General features: G+C 40.4%; 1 protein-coding gene across 1 annotated transcript in view; it reads right to left on the reverse strand.

Moving 5' to 3' along the window:
• LOC126248760 (uncharacterized) overlaps positions 1 to 16,637 on the reverse strand; it is a 30,677-nt gene extending 14,040 nt beyond the window's left edge. Inside the window, exons 1-2 of the mRNA XM_049950113.1 lie at positions 16,337 to 16,637; positions 15,931 to 16,149 (exon numbers count right to left, since the gene is read on the reverse strand). Coding sequence (XP_049806070.1) covers positions 15,931 to 16,149; positions 16,337 to 16,427 — 310 coding nt within the window. The 5' untranslated portion in view covers positions 16,428 to 16,637. The remainder of the gene's footprint in view (positions 1 to 15,930; positions 16,150 to 16,336) is intronic.
• Between the last annotated feature and the right edge of the window lie 1,041 nt (positions 16,638 to 17,678).

The raw sequence follows: 17,678 nt of genomic DNA on the forward strand, positions 1-17,678 counted from the left end.
AGAACACAAACACACAAATGAGTTAAACGACTATACGTTAGTACCAAAGGACAGAATATGACATAGCTAAAAACAGGCATGTTCAAAAATGGCTAATAACACGATGCAGAAATTGAGGTTCAAATCTAAAAATTATAATGACCTTCACCATATTGCTTTGGCGGATAAAAAGTAAAATGCAACTGATAAATCAGATGGAAAGCCAAACTGGAAAGTAAATTGTTAATAAAAGGGCATTCTAGCAGGAAGTGGCAGACAGATAAAATTTGGGCACAATGTGTACAAAGTGGTGCGGTAGCACTTAGCAAATGACGATGGCTGAAAAGGCAGTGTCCAGTATGAGGCCAAGTTAAAATCTCCTGCTGGCAGGAGGGGCGAGAGGAGGTCGAGCAAGGCACTGGGAGATGCTTAATAAGCCAAAGCTTATTCCCATGAAGGGAGGACTATTGGTCATGCCAAACGGACACCACCACATGCCAGATGGCTTTCTAGAGATCGGAGGGAAGATAGGTACTCGTGAGCTGAGGTACGAGGACTGCAGCCTTGGCAATAGCGTCAGCAGCCTCGTTTCCTGGCAGACCGACATGACCAGGGACCCACAGAAACAGCTCCACAATGAGTGAGCAAGTGACAGTTTTCCTAGACTTGCTGCACTAAGGGATGAGCAGTGTACAGTGCACACACACTTTGGAGGGCACTGAGTGAGTCTGAGCAGAGGACACAATCGGAAAGGCTGTGTCACCGGATGTACTCCGTGGCCTGATACAATGTGAAGAGCTCGGCTTTAAATACTGAGGAGTGTGCCGGAAGCCGATATCAAGAGACACAGGTGTCACTGACGAAGGCACACCTGATCCCATTGTCAGCCGAGAGCCCTCAGTGTAGACAAAGGTACTATCGCAAAGTTCCATGTGAAGGTCGTGAAACTGGAGGCGATAGACCAAGGCTGGAGTGACGTCCTTAGGAAGCGAATGAAGGCCAAGGTTAACATGGGCTGCTTCATGAAGCCAAGGTGGTGAAGAGTTCACACCCACCAGGAAAATAGCAGGTAGTGTGAAATTAAGCCACGGTAGCAAGTGGCAAAAGCGGACTCCAGGAGGTAACAGAAGAGGGATGAGCCCCATACTGACAATCAAAGGAATCATCAAAGAAGGAGAAATAGGAGGGTGGCCACGCATGGCAGACAAAAGGCATGCATACCTGCTGAGGATAAAGTCACGATGGTAGGACAGTGGTAGTTCAAGAGCTTCAGCATATAGCCTCTCAACCAGGCTGGTGTAAAAGGCACCCGTGGCCGAACAGATGCCACGATGGTGGATAGTGTTGAGACAGCTAAGAGGGATGGGCGTGAAGACGCATAAACGAAGCACCCATAGTCAAGTTTTGAATGGACAAGGGACTGGTACAAACAAAGGAGTGGTTTGATTGACACCCCAGGAAGTAAACATTGAGGACACGTAGGAGATTGAAGGACTGTGTGCAGTGGGCTGCCAGGTAAGACACATTGGAGGGCCAAGAATGTTTCCTATCGAGCATGAGCCCCAGAAATTTCATAGTTTCAACGAACGGAAGGGCAACAGACCCAAGATGTAGAGGCAGTGGGAGAAACCATCTGTGCCACCAGAAATTCATACAGACTGTTTGGTCATGGGAAAATGGAAAGCCACTGTAGATGCTCCAGGAGTAAAGGCGATAAGGACAGTGCTGAAGATGCCGCTCAGTGAGACAGATCTGAGGAGAACTGGAATAGATGGCAAAATCTTCTACGGAAAGAGAGCCAGAGATGCCTGGTGGGAGACAGGTCATTACAGGGTTAATGGCGATAGGAAAGAGGACAACGTTCAGGACAGGACCCTGAGGCACACCATTTTCCTGGAAAAACTTGTTCGACAAGGCAGAACCCACACACACCTTGAAAACTCTGTCTTGTAAAAATGCCCGAAGAATACTGGGCAGACGCCCACAGAAGCCCTACGTGTAAAGAGTACGGAGGATAACAGTTCTCCAACAGGTGTCATAGGCCTTCTCCATGTCGAGGAATCATTGAGATTACACAATATAACATTACTCTTAACTGTACCTCATTTAAGACAATTTTCGTGTGCGTTTCACAATCCTATGATATTTAATCACATTTTGGATAGAAGTAGAACTAGGCCCCCTATTATCTACCTTTCTACCAAAACAATTTTACTGCAGGGTACTATCATGTCTGTATGAAGAGCTACAAAACATACCCAACATTCTTGTCTTCAGATTTCATTAATGAGGTACTGGAGTGTCTTTTCCTCTCTTAATACCTAAATAAAAAATTTATTTTTATCCCCCCCCCCCCCCCATTTACCTGAAAACAATGAAACCTACCAGTTTCAGCCTGCTGTTACACCAATGTTTTCATATAAATTATTACCTAGTACAAACATGAAGCTGATTTCAGCTCATCCCATGACAAGCACACAGACAGCACTGTGGATTTCTACTTATAGAAGTAAAACTGAGACCACTGGAGAGTACATAGCCTACTCAGTTTCAAACAACAAAAACAAAGTGCTACATACAGTGGTGGCAGTCACACTGGGACTTTAAAGCACAAATTACTGCACATTCTCAATTCTGCCTTTCCTACCAAAGTGCAACAGTATTAACATGTATGAAGCATCACTTCCATACATTATATATCCATAGCTGAATTTTATTTCATTATCGCATTGATGTGTTTGAGCTTTGGTGTTGGCGTAGGATGCTGTGCATGAAATGGACCAAAATAAGAACAAATGTGTCCATTATTGAACAACTCGATATCTCCAGACGCCTTTCTTTTCGAGTCACCAAAAAAATTCTCCAGTTCTTTGGCCATATTGTGAGAAGAGATGGAGAAAATAATTTTGCAAGGAGGCATGGCACCAAGAGGAAGAGCAGCGAGCAGATGGAGGGATAAAATGAAGGAGATCTTCGGTCTACCTCTTCAGCAGACACTAAGAGAAGCTGACAACCATCCGGGATGGAGACTCTCCGTTCATGGGGTCACGACACTCAGTAATGAGCACGATGATTTATGATGATAGCATATCTACAATTAATTCAGTCAATTGTCAAATTAAAAGTGAAAGCCACTAATCAAATGAAACTATGCTGTCCCAAGACCTTTTCAAGTCTCAAACGTCTACGATTTATACAGGTTGAGTCACATAAGAGTTAGCACCTTTTATTTCATGAATGGTTACACATATAACACAGTTTTCGAAAAATGTTAGACTGTCAGTGGGCACGTATGTTTTTGTTTGGTTAATGATTTTAGTCTGGTATCAATGGCAATATTGGAGCAAGCACTTTTTTTAAACTGAACTGTGTGCTTCTTATAACTGCATGCAATACCTCTCGAGAAGACAATTACAAAATCATAACATTTTTTAATGTTGATGTTGAAACCTGTCGTATAAAAATTCGAGTAATGTCCCAGAATGTTTGAGCACAGTGGCCGGAAATGGTAATTTTAGTGGAAGCACTGCCAAGCAGGCATCTCAGACCAGGCTATGTAGTTGCATATCATAGGGTAGGCTGCACAATGAGAATAAAGCTTTATTTCTCCTTGAACCAATTTACAACCTAGATACATGTTCACCTACAAATGCTGTATATGGAAATACAAGAATGGCTAGAATCTAGTGTAAAGGGCTTAGGAGAACTATTTCATATTTGTGTATCCTCCCAGATTTACATGTGCTGAAACAGGGAAATCAACTGTTCATTCTTCAAAAACAAAGAAATCTTGTACACTGCAAAAAGAAACTATTGTATCAAATATGTAGATGTTAGAAATAATATTTGACCTACCTTTTCCTGTATATAGCTGTGTGCTTCTTAGCAGTGAAATACATGCCATCTGACAACTGCCTACCTACACGGCTCTAACTTGCGTCATATGGGATATGCTCACTGCACTAAACATTTTATTAAAAACACTTTGGTGAGCACCTATACACACCAAAATAAATATTTTTCTCAACAAAACATCGTTTCATGCTGAAAGTAAGCACATAATGACAGTGTCACCTGCTATGTACAATACATGCAGTTGATTTATTTGACACTGCAATACTATTTTATCCACACGTAAACTAAATAAACAATTTACTAACAATGTTCCGTAACCACCCAAATCACATACCATAAATTTTGTCTTCCAAAAGGATTTGCTGTATCATTCATTTAAGCATGTGTTCAAACTGTTGACCATGAACTGAATAGCACATTTGCAATTACTATTCAAAACAACGATGAACAGGTGTCATTACAGTGGATCATATGGCAGAGCATGCAGAGACGATTCGATGACACACATTGTCTGGCATAATTGGGGCTTCATCATAAACTGCATTTTTGAGCGATTCCAAGGACAGAAACCTAGAGAAGTCGAATAGGAGGACCTCGCAGGCCATTTGACAACAGAATTTCATCCTATCGAACATCCAGGAAAGTTCATATTCAGCATTTGCATTGTAACATGGGACAAATGAGCTGGACCCCCGCCGTGTTACAGCCAAGTACACTGATGAATATCTAGTGGTATCTCTTCTAGAAGTGGCAGAATATTTCTCTGAAATTGTGTGTATGAATGTCCATTTACAAAGCCTGAGATAAATTAAGGTACCACAATGTAATTTCCTATGATGCTGTACCATAAGTTTATGCTCTATGTTGCACTTTACTAAGCCAGTGTGGAGTTTTGGCAATCTAGTAGAGCATGTTACGCAAATTTGCATTACCGTTGTTAGTAAACTTTGTTTCATTGCTACAGAGCACACATTAGAGAAACATACGGTTGTCTTTCAGTTGCTGAAGGGCAAACTGACAAAATTCTGTATGACATTCAAAATCATGGACATCAAGTGCATGATGTAACAGATGATATGGATGGAAATTCTGCCAATGCAGGATGCAAATGACACTTCTGGCTGATCGCATATTCCTTGGGAATACGTGTCTCTACCACTGTGTGAATTGGTCAGATGTAGCCAGAACAGTTTCTTCATGTTCTGTCAGATGCAATCTTCTTTCTTGTCCTCTTTTTAATATTCAAGCAGCCTGTCCACTCTAGTTTTTTAATAATTTGTGCAACTGCCTGGCGCATCAGACAATGACACTCCTGACAGATAGTTCTATACTACCTGTGCTGTATTTACAGTATTTCCATTAGATGCACCACATTAAAGTAGTATAACCAACTTTTCCCCACTGGTGTACACGTCTGCATGCAACGAATGTTCAAGTCGAAATGGCGACATGCAGTTCAGACAAGTAAACAGGCAAATGTGTTGACATTCTGACACAGCGTAGCTTGACAGCTCTGCTTGGCTGTGTTTGCACTGCTAATGCAGATTACAGCCACCGTGCTCTCAAATACACAAAATATATATATATAAACAAAGATGATGTGACTTACCGAACGAAAGCGCTGGCAGGTCGATAGACACACACAAACAAACACAAAAACACACACAAAATTCAAGCTTTCGCAACAAACTGTTGCCTCATCATATGCGCGCTTGTGTCTTATGTGCGGATGGATGTGTGAGTGTATACCTGTCCCTTTTTCCCCTCAAGGTAAGTCTTTCCACTCCCGGGATTGAAATGACTCCTTACCCTCTCCCTTAAAACCCACATCCTTTCATCTTTCCCTCTCCTTCCCTCTTCCTGGTGAAGCAACCGTGGGTTGCGAAAGCTTGAAAAGAGTGTGAGTGTGTGTGTGTGTGTGTGTGTGTGTATTTTATTGTTTCCATCAACGTACCAATGCTTTCATTTGGCAAGTTACAGAATCTTTGTTTTTAGATATAAATAAAAATAAAATGTACAATTAAAAATATCCTTTACCATTTACTTTAAAATTATTCAGGAGGTGTTAGTTGTGTATTAATTTTATTACATTTAATTTGAATAAAATTTTTCTTTACTCACAAACTGCTGTTGCTGCACCTTTTTTTCAATTTTCCTTGTGGAATGTCAGGTCTTAAATGCCTACACAGGATAATTGAAATGGCGTGGGAGTCGGGACAGGTTCCATCAGAGTGGACGAAAGCAGTAATCACACCAATCTTTAAACATGGAAACAGGAGATTGTAACAACTACAGAGGTATCTCTTTAATCAGCGTTGTGGGTAAAATCTTCTCAGGTATTGTTGAAAGGAAAGTGCGAGTATTAGTTGAGGACAAATTGGATGAAAATCAGTGTGGGTTTAGGCCTCTTAGAGGTTGTCAGGACCAGATCTTTAGCTTACGGCAAATAATGGAGAAGTGTTACGAGTGGAACAGGGAATTGTATCTATGCTTTATAGATCTAGAAAAGGCATATGACCAGGTTCCTAGGAGGAAGTTATTGTCTGTTCTACGAGATTATGGAATAGGAGGCAAACTTTTGCAAGCAATTAAAGGTCTTTACACAGATAGTCAGGCAGCAGTTAGAGTTGACGGTAAATTGAGTTCATGGTTCAGAGTAGTTTCAGGGGTAAGACAAGGCTGCAACCTGTCTCCACTGTTGTTCATATTATTTATGGATCATATGTTGAAAACAATAAACTGGCTGGGTGAGATTAAGATATGTGAACACAAAAGAAGCAGTCTCGCATATGCAGATGACTTAGTTGTGATGGCAGATTCGATTGAAAGTTTGCAAAGTAATATCTCAGAGCTAGATCAGAAATTAAGGACTATGGTATGAAGATTAACATCTCCAAAACGAAAGTAATGGCAGTGGGAAAGAGAGATAAACGGACTGAGTGCCGAATAGGAGGAACAAAGTTAGAACAGGTGGACGGTTTCAAGTACTTAGGATGCATATTCTCACAGGATGGCAACATAGTGAAAGAACTGGAAGCGAGGTGTAGCAAAGCTAATGCAGTGAGCACTCAGCTATGATCTACTCTCTTCTGCAAGAAGGAAGTCAGTACCAAGACTAAGTTATCTGTGCACCGTTCAATCTTTCGACCAACTTTGTTGTATGGGAGTGAAAGCTGGGTAGATTCAGGTTACCTTATCAATGATGTTGAGGTTACGTATATGAAAGTAGCTAGGATGATTGCAGGTACTAGTAGATGGGAACAATGGCAGGAGGGTGTCCACAATGAGGACATCAAAGAAAAACTGGGAATAAACACCATAGATGTAGCAGTCAGGGCAAACAGGCTTAGATGGTGGGGTCATGTTACACGCATGGGAGAAGCAAGGTTACCCAAGAGACTCATGGGTTCAGCAGTAGAGGGTAGGAGGAGTGGGGGTAGACCGAGGAGAAGATACCTGGATTCGGTTAAGAATGATTTTGAAGTAATAGGCTTAACATCAGAAGAGGCATCAATGTTAGCACTGAATAGGGGATCATGGAGGAATTTTATAAGGGGGACTACGCTCCAGACTGAACGCTGAAAGGCATAATCAGTCTTAAATGATGATGCTGCTGCTGCTGCTGCTGCTGCTCCTCCTCATGACTCACTAATTTTCCTTCTAGATAGCATTTCAATAAATTGCTCTTCACTTCAATTTTACAACTTCTGTTTATTTTTATATAGTGATTTCCCATCAGGGACTGATGAACTGAATGAACAACAACCATAATTACAGCTAGGACACTTAACAACCACAAGGCCTCATTACTGACAATTACACTCCTGGAAATTGAAATAAGAACACCGTGAATTCATTGTCCCAGGAAGGGGAAACTTTATTGACACATTCCTGGGGTCAGATACATCACATGATCACACTGACAGAACCACAGGCACATAGACACAGGCAACAGAGCATGCACAATGTCGGCACTAGTACAGTGTATATCCACCTTTCGCAGCAATGCAGGCTGCTATTCCCCCATGGAGACGATCGTAGAGATGCTGGATGTAGTCCTGTGGAACGGCTTGCCATGCCATTTCCACCTGGCGCCTCAGTTGGACCAGCGTTCGTGCTGGACGTGCAGACCGCGTGAGACGACGCTTCATCCAGTCCCAAACATGCTCAATGGGGGACAGATCCGGAGATCTTGCTGGCCAGGGTAGTTGACTTACACCTTCTAGAGCACGTTGGGTGGCACGAGATACATGCGGACGTGCATTGTCCTGTTGGAACAGCAAGTTCCCTTGCCGGTCTAGGAATGGTAGAACGATGGGTTCGATGACGGTTTGGATGTACCGTGCACTATTCAGTGTCCCCTCGACGATCACCAGTGGTGTACGGCCAGTGTAGGAGATCGCTCCCCACACCATGATGCCGGGTGTTGGCCCTGTGTGCCTCGGTCGTATGCAGTCCTGATTGTGGCGCTCACCTGCACGGCGCCAAACACGCATACGACCATCATTGGCACCAAGGCAGAAGCGACTCTCATCGCTGAAGACGACACGTCTCCATTCGTCCCTCCATTCACGCCTGTCGCGACACCACTGGAGGCAGGCTGCACGATGTTGGGGCGTGAGCGGAAGACGGCCTAACGGTGTGCGGGACCGTAGCCCAGCTTCATGGAGACGGTTGCGAATGGTCCTCGCCGATACCCCAGGAGCAACAGTGTCCCTAATTTGCTGGGAAGTGGCGGTGCGGTCCCCTACGGCACTGCGTAGGATCCTACGGTCTTGGCGTGCATCCGTGCGTCGCTGCGGTCCGGTCCCAGGTCGACGGGCACGTGCACCTTCCGCCGACCACTGGCGACAACATCGATGTACTGTTGAGACCTCAAGCCCCACGTGTTGAGCAATTCGACGGTACGTCCACCCGGCCTCCCGCATGCCCACTATACGCCCTCGCTCAAAGTCCGTCAACTGCACATACGGTTCACGTCCACGCTGTCGCGGCATGCTACCAGTGTTAAAGACTGCGATGGAGCTCCGTATGCCACGGCAAACTGGCTGACACTGACGGCGGCGGTGCACAAATGCTGCGCAGCTAGCGCCATTCGACGGCCAACACCGCGGTTCCTGGTGTGTCCGCTGTGCCGTGCGTGTGATCATTGCTTGTACAGCCCTCTCGCAGTGTCCGGAGCAAGTATGGTGGGTCTGACACACCGGTGTCAATGTGTTCTTTTTTCCATTTCCAGGAGTGTATATAACCCACATCTGGTATCAAGCACAACTGATATTAAATGCATTTGCTTAACTGGAAATTGTAACAGGAAGAACAGAAATTTGTGAAGAAATTAAAACATTTTGTGAGTAACTACAGTGCAAATCAGAATGAAGACTTATCCCTTCATAATAGAGCCATTAGCCTAATGAAGTAAACTGCTGCATAATATGCTTAATATCATAGGACAGAAGTTACAGTCGTCAAGTAAATGAACTGTCCAGCACACACTCCCGAAAAATTCAGCACTCTAGTTCCTGGTTTAAATCAGGCATTAAGATTTCCTGTAGGACTTTAAAAAGTCTTAGGTCTCAATCATAGAACATGTAAAGACTTATAAGAAAGCATACTAAAAGGAACTGAATGCAGAACTACTTGGAAACAGCAGCAGACTGCTGGGCAATAAATCTAAGTCTATATGGGGCATACTAAAAAGTAAAATAGGGAATATAAAAGGAGAGCATGAAACTACACTTACAAAGAGATAGATGCTGTATGAAAAAAGTTTCTGTATGTGAACTTAATAAATGTAAGCACGTTAGACAGGTCCATGCACACCAGCCATGACCTTCATTTAAATTACAGAGGGAAAGAATTTTTGGTTGAAGAAATCAGTCGTCTAGCAAATTTGAGTCATAATAGGCATAATATAGAAGCAGTCCAAAGTACTTCGGACAAATGTGTCATAAAAAAAGATGCGATGTCTTATAAAAATGGCGAAAGACATTTTTTAGGGAACTAGACTATCACCAAAAAAATGTGATGCAGAATTAAATTGCAAATACACACTGAAGATTGCACACAAGAATGTACAGTCATTAACAAACAAAGTTTATGAAATAAATATATTCCTCAATAGTGAATGGAAAGATGTTTCAGTGTTTTGTTTTTGTGAGCATTGGCTACAAAATGATTATTTTCAGTACTTAAAAATAATGCATCTTAACCTTGCAAACTACTTTTTTAGAATGGAATCAAAACATGGGGGAACTTGTATATATGTAAGAGAAAATGTAGATTATAAGAGTATAGCATCTGTTTGCAAACTTGGTTGTTAAAGAGACTTTGAAATCTCAGCTGTTGAGTTAATGTCAGAAAAAAATATTTTGTGTGTATAGATCTCCTGTTAGCAACATATTTCTTTTCTTCCAAAAAATTGGACCTTGCTTTAGGCAAAATTAAAGACAACTGGGAAAACAGTGGTACTAGTGGTGATTTTAATATTGACTTCCTGAGCCATATCCCTCACAGGGAAATGTTTTTAAATATTATAAAAGCCTACTATCTTTGACTGTTAGCTCCCCAGCCCATGTAACAAAAACTAGTATCACTCTCCTTGATCAGGTATGTGTAAACATGGACAAGTGTACATCAGAAAACTTTGATACTGGCTATAGTGACCACCTTTCACAATTACTGACCATACCTGTAAATCACATTTCAACAAGCATAGAAAACATCACCCATAAAAGAATTTATACTAGGAAAAATATTGAACACTTCCAGTACCTAATCAGCGAACAATCTAGGAGAGAAGTATATGATACCTCTAGTACCAACGAAAAAATGGAAATTTTTTTAACATTTTCAAGCATAACTTTGAAAGAAGCCTTTCCACAAAGGAAAGTGACTTCCAACAGAACCGATAGATTCAAAAACTGGATTACATCAGGCATTAGAGTATCTTGTTAAAGGAAGCGGGAACTTTTTCAGCAGTCAAAAACTCACAGCAAGCCAGAATTTATTAATTATTTAAAAAAATACAAGTTAATTTTGAAACGGGTCATAAAAGAGGCAAAAATTAAGGAAAATGACAAATATATTATGAAGTCATCCAATAAAACTAAGTCCATGTGGAAAGCTGTGCAGGATCTTACGGGGAAGAATACAACTCACAAAAATATTGTGATATCACATGATGGCAAGAATGTCACTGACCCTAGGGCAGTTGCAAACAGTTTCAATTCTTATTATGCAACTGTTGCTTGAAAATTAGTGAAGGAAAAATTTGGAAATCCGCCTAATACAACATGTAAAGAACTTTCATCTATAGGAATAAATAATATATCCATGGTTCCTCAGTCCAGTAAGCCAAACAGAGCTCCTAAATACCATTAATTCACTGAAGAGTAAGTATTCAACTGGTACTGATGATATTCCAGATTATATTATAAAAATAACAGCAAGACAAATACTTTCACCTTCATTGGACATATGCAATTCATCCTTATGTGGTGTCTTCCCTCAGCAACTGAAAATGGCAAAAGTAATACCCCTATATAAAAAAGGTGATCATCAATGCCTGTATGTCTTGTCAGGGTTTTTGAAAATTATTTAAAAAGTGTTCCTTTCAAAACTAATTACATTCTTCGACAAGAATAACATTTCTGGATGTCAACATGGCTTCAGACCTCAGCAATCAATTTAAACAACCACTTTCAGTCTGATAAACCATGTCTTAAATGCAGTGGACAACCACAGAAATCTCAGGTTTATTCTTGGACCTAACAAACGCTTTTGATGTGATTCACCATTCTATACTACTTAGGAAGCTTGAATGGTATGGTGTAAGAGGTGTGCCAAATCAGTGGATTGAATCATATTTGGAATATTGCTCTCAGGTAACTGAAATTAAGTACACGGAAGGAAATGAACTCTAGGTACAGCTTTCAGAGCCATATGGACTAAGCCAAGGTGTTCCCCAGGGCTCCATTTTATGTCCCTTTTTTTGGTCTACATTAATGTTTTCCCATCACACGTTAGAGTTTCTGTACCAGTACTGTTTGCAGATGACACCAGTCTATTGATTGAAGGGAATGAAGAATCTTCCTGCATCTGCAAAAGATATTACAAAGAGTGTGTCTGAATGGTTAACCAGAAACAGGCTATTAGTTAATCCCCAAAAAACAGTACTCATGAATTTCAACATTGATCAAAATAAAAATCCAGCACAACCTGTAATATGTATAGATAACCAAAACATTAGTGTTGTCAATGAAACTAAATTTCTTGGGATTCATATCCAGGAGAATCTTAAATGGAGCAGTTATCACGTCCCCAAATTCAAAACTAGCAAAAATGAGCTATGTAGTAAGAATTCTCTGCAACAATACTAGTGTAGAAACAGTTAGGGCTGTATACTTTGCTAGTGTACATTCAATATTGAAGTACGGTATCATTTTCTGGGGAAATGTACACAAGGTCATAACAGTTTTCTGGAAACAAAAGGCTATTATAAGAATAATGAAACGCGTGAGCAGCAGAAACCATGCAAACCTTTCTTTAAAGATCTGAAGATCCTACCCCCTCCCTGCACTTAAAAAAAAAAGCATACTGAGAAAAGGAAACCTTTCTCCTCAAAACAAAACTGTCCATGATTACAGTACCAGGTCAGACAGTGACATACATGTTAATCATTGTAACACAACATTATGCCAAAAAGGTGTATATCATGCTGGAACAAAACTTCACAACAGATTACCAAGACACACAAAATCTCTTCCTGAACTACAAAGCTTCAAAAAAGTCTGACAGCCTACCTTCTGAAAAACTGCTACCATTCAATCTCACAGTATCTTATGCAAGAAAAAATGTAATTTGTATTTTTAATTGTAGAAATAAGTTATAAATATACAGTATTTCAGAAATTTGTAATTATTAACTGTATAGATCCAATTTGTCAAAAATTGGAATTCTGTATGTTTGACGTTTGAAAAACCAATAGCTAAAAAAAAGTTTTCTGTCCAATATCCTTTGTACAATATATGTACTGAAAAAGAGATTTATATGGACAAATAAATAAAAAATACTGATAATATTAATATCAGCAAAAACCCTGCCAAACCACATGTATGATTATTTCATAAATGCTTCCCAAACAGCTTAAATTTCCCATATCACGAAGTCAAATATCTTACACCTGCCTACAGCATGAGGTTAGTTTCAATTAGCAAACACGAAGTAGTAAAGGTGATTGAAACCCTCAAATTCAAGATGTCAGCAGCTGTAGACAAAGAACCAGTGTCACTTATAACTCTTTATGCTTCACACATTGCAAAGCCCTTGCGTTACGTTGTATCAGCCATCAGCCACTGACCAATGGGCTATTCGAATCTCGTCACATACCTCTGTTAGGGCTCACAATACCACCCCACTTAAAGAGTTGGTTGAACTTACCATACCCTCCTAGTACATATACAGCTGTTTATGTGAAGAGCTAAACTTTGTGACCTGCACACTTTTAACACTTGCAAATATAGGTCCCTTCATGTAAAACAAGTAACAACTGACACTCAAAAGACATGTGAACCACTTTGGTGTCATTCTTTATAAAGCACTGTCAACAGACAAAGCCATTTTATCAGTTAACTGATGTACCAACTACACTGTTTGTGTCTTTGCAAAGGAATGTTTCTGCTGTCCATTTTCTGTTTTCTATGTTCCAAATGCAGTACAATACATCTCAGAGAAGGCATCTGGTTCAAGATCAATTGTGGTGTCAGCACATATTTGTGTGTTCACGTGTTATACTTTCCAGCAGTGTTATTTAATGTGTTCATGTGTTTATTTTTTCAGAAGTGTAACGTAACAACATACCATGTTCTAGCTGTATCATTGTTTCTCCTTACTTTGCATGTTGTAATCTCCTTTTAGACTAGGTATATCTAGAATGATATTTTCACTCTGCAGCGGAGTGTGCACTGATATGAAACTTCCTGGCAGATTAAAACTATGTGCCGGACCGAGACTAACTCAGGACCTTTGCCTTTCACTGGCAAGTGCTCTACCAACTGAGCTAACCAAGCACGACTCACGCCCCGTCCTCACAGCTTTAATTCCGCCAGTACCTCATCTCCTACCTTCCAAACTTTACAGAAGCTCTCCTACGAACCATGCAGAACTTCCGTAAAGTTTGGAAGGTAGGAGACGAGGTACTGGCAGAAGTAAAGCTGTGAGGACTGGGCGCGAGTCATGCTTGGGTGACTCAGTTGATAGAGCACTTGCCCGCGAAAGGCAAAGGTCCCGAGTTCGAGTCTCAGTCCGGCACACAGTTTTAATCTGCCAGGAAGTTTCTTAGCTATATCTAGTTCTTTTTCCTCATCATAAGCTGAGTGATATGGCTAAGCCAATGAGAATGCACTGGACTTGCACTCAGCAGAAGTGGGGTTTGCGTTTCATCTGGCCATCCTAACCTGAGTTTTCCCAAGTTGCTAAGGTGAATGCTGAGATAGTTCCACAGATTAGGCATAAGCTGAGTCCCTGCCCTACCCTCACCTAATCTTATCCTACTTTGTTATGGTGGTGGTGGTGGTGGTTGGTTGGTTGGTTGTGGGAAGAGACCAAACAGCGAGGTCATCGGTCTCATCGGATTAGGGAAGGATGGGGAAGGAAGTCGGCCGTGCCCTTTCAAAGGAACCATCCCAACATTTGCCTGGAGCAATTTAGGGAAATCACGGAAAACCTAAATCAGGATGGCCAGACGCGGGATTGAACCATTGTCCTCCCGAATGCAAGTACAGTGTGCTAAAACTGCGCCACCTCGCTTGGTACTACTTTGTTATGTGTCATGTACATATTCATTAATTCTGTACTGTATATGACACACCCGGTACAGTCCTCCTGAATGGTCCAAGGATAAATAACTAAAATACAAAATACCCTTTTCTTCCCTCACAAATAGGAAAAAGTGTAGTTTTCAAACAACTTACCCCTTCCAAACAGCACAGCTATTCTTTATTTAAAGCAATTTATTCAGTTCATATTTATACATCCACATACAGACCAATCACAAGCTGCTTCCTTTATTTTAGCCCCAAAACAGGAAAAAAAAAATTACGTGCAAAAACAATTACCAGATTCCATATGGATTGCACTTTTAATTCAAATTAACCATAAGTTATACATCAATGCACTTCAGACAAAGCTACCACCAGGAAACAAAGTAAAAATATCAATACACCATACCATACACCATTACAGTTCTGAACCTATAAGGATAGAGTGCAGAAGTACTAACTTTCAGTCATCCATTTGTGCCAGACTCACATGGGAATCCAAGTACCTAGATTAAATTAACAAAGACCATCGTGATATGGATACTGACAGGATAATTTCTACAGATGTGAAATTACCCTCCGAGTCTCAACAAACTGCCCTCATTTACCATACATGCCATTCCTCATCTATTTTACTGGTCAAACCACTGGAGTGATTTCTGTGGAGTGGTATTTTGATCACCAATGCTATCTATCCTAAAATAGAAAGATGGAGAAATCTTATATTTAATCGAGGAGTTTTTCTATCTTCTCTGTAAGTGATCGTCAGCTGTCCTGAGCCACTAAAATGACATGGATCTGCACAGCTTATTCCCATTTTGATTTCATTTTTTAATGTGCTCGACAAAAGAAAAAAAAAAAACCAGATCTGGAATATTCATATTGAGGACAACATAAAAAAATGTAACTACGGCTGCCCCTCAAGGTTGATTCCACTTCCATCTGGTATGAAATGTTGAGAAACTCTATCAAAAACCGTCTGCAGCAAGGTTCTAAATGTTATATACTCGACTGTCCACAAAGATCAAGTGCTAAATCTTGTTGAAAGACGGACTGGCATAGTCAAATAGCTGTAAACTTCATGTTTACAGAATTAGTTGACTATTCACTCTGAGCAGAACAAAATCAATAATTTAACATCACACATAAGATGACATTAAAGACATTTTGAGTAAACGGGTAATTATAACGCAGCAAAGCAGCCAAAAGCGAATTTTAAACGTCGGTTTATTACAAGCAAAAAGAATTAAAAAAAAATTGCAAAAATATTTTTTCTGACCTGTAGCTCCAGAATACTTCTGATCGGTTCGAATGTAGGGTGCTTCGGAACTAGAAATATTGGGATGTTCTAGTTCTGGTATCAGCGTGCAAGACATGTTTTCATTAAGCTGAAATCCGGTTCTGCAAATGCAAATGCCTTCGGCTGTACCGTTTTCTGTCTGTGCACACATTTCATTCGGCTCACACTCGAAAAGAACGTGCACATCACAAATTTTTCCTGAAAATTACGGTTGTTGGTTAAAAACATAAAAAGAATTTGGATTTTTCTCATGCGATTGCGAGAAACAATTGTAGAAGCAATATCTCTCTCTTCCATTGTCTTGTGCATTATACCCATTAAGTTTAATAAACACATTATCATTGTTGGAAATATACACAAAACGAGCGCAGAAAAATGATTTTACCTTCACATAACACTCTGTCAAAACATGCTACCAATAATACAACAACAAATACTTTCTCAAAAGACGTCATAATGACATTTATCGACATCATTAAATCTCTTTCATTAAAATACTGGAATATATTTAATGTACATTGCACAGCTAACACGAAACACGAAAAGTCAACGCGAGGAACAGTTCCTATCGTCTTGCTCTATGAGAAAGTCACATTTTACTTTCGAAAGAAACGTCAAACACCTCTACCACTTCGCCCTACGAGCAGCCAATACTTCTGTAACTAATCGGCGCAGTACTGTCAACAGCGAACGCAGTCTTATCGCAGTGCATAAACTACACATATCCGTCGTATTTCGATACATCGATATTATTGACCAAGAAATGTCAGTGCGAACATTTAAACGTTTTCTCACATTGTACCAATAATTAAGAATTTTTATTCGCCATTGATGATATTAAAATGAAATAGGCTTCGTCATTGTACGGGATGTAGTAATATATATGTTGTCAGTTTACTGTAGTCTACACAATAAGAACTACAATAATAAAATACGCTACAGGAATAGTTCTAAGGGCTAGTGACGATACGTTATAGTATGATGTAGTACGGTACAAACACTGTGCAGTAATAACTGGGTAGAGTATAAACGACATAGTTATACAAAACATAGAAGCGTAATTTTACAAAACATAAACAAACCACTTACTGATACAGTACAGTATAATAAAATTTGTTAAATGCTAATATCCTCCTCAGGTCTCCGAAAAAATTCTTTAAAATGGTAAAATGAGTAATCTTATAGCCAGCTGTACCATTAAATTTTAAAAATTATGAGATCCATGGATCGAACATAATTGTTAATTTGGTAAAAATTTTCAGTGGGTTCACTTTGTGGGAATTTTCAGTTCTTGTTCACCCGTGCCTTGGTACCTTTAAATTACCCTTAGCTCTGGTTTTGTGTTCATGAGTTTCTCCCCTTGATATTATTTTTAATATACAGCACAGACACATTTAAGTATAAATTTAACATTGTATTTTGAGTCTGGAAAACAAGGACGAGAATGAAACTTCCTGGCAGATTAAAACTGTGTGCCCGACCGAGACTCGAACTCGGGACCTTTGCCTTTCGCGGGCAAGTGCTCTACCAACTGAGCTACCGAAGCACGACTCACGCCCGGCCCTCACAGCTTTACTTCTGCCAGTATCTCGTCTCCTACCTTCCAAACTTTACAGAAGCTCTCCTGCGAGTCTCGGTCGGGCACACAGTTTTAATCTGCCAGGAAGTTTCATATCAGCGCACACTCCACTGCAGAGTGAAAATCTCATTCAAGGACGAGAATGTTC

Source organism: Schistocerca nitens, chromosome 3, assembly GCF_023898315.1.
Source record: "Schistocerca nitens isolate TAMUIC-IGC-003100 chromosome 3, iqSchNite1.1, whole genome shotgun sequence".
NCBI lineage: Eukaryota > Metazoa > Arthropoda > Insecta > Orthoptera > Acrididae > Schistocerca > Schistocerca nitens.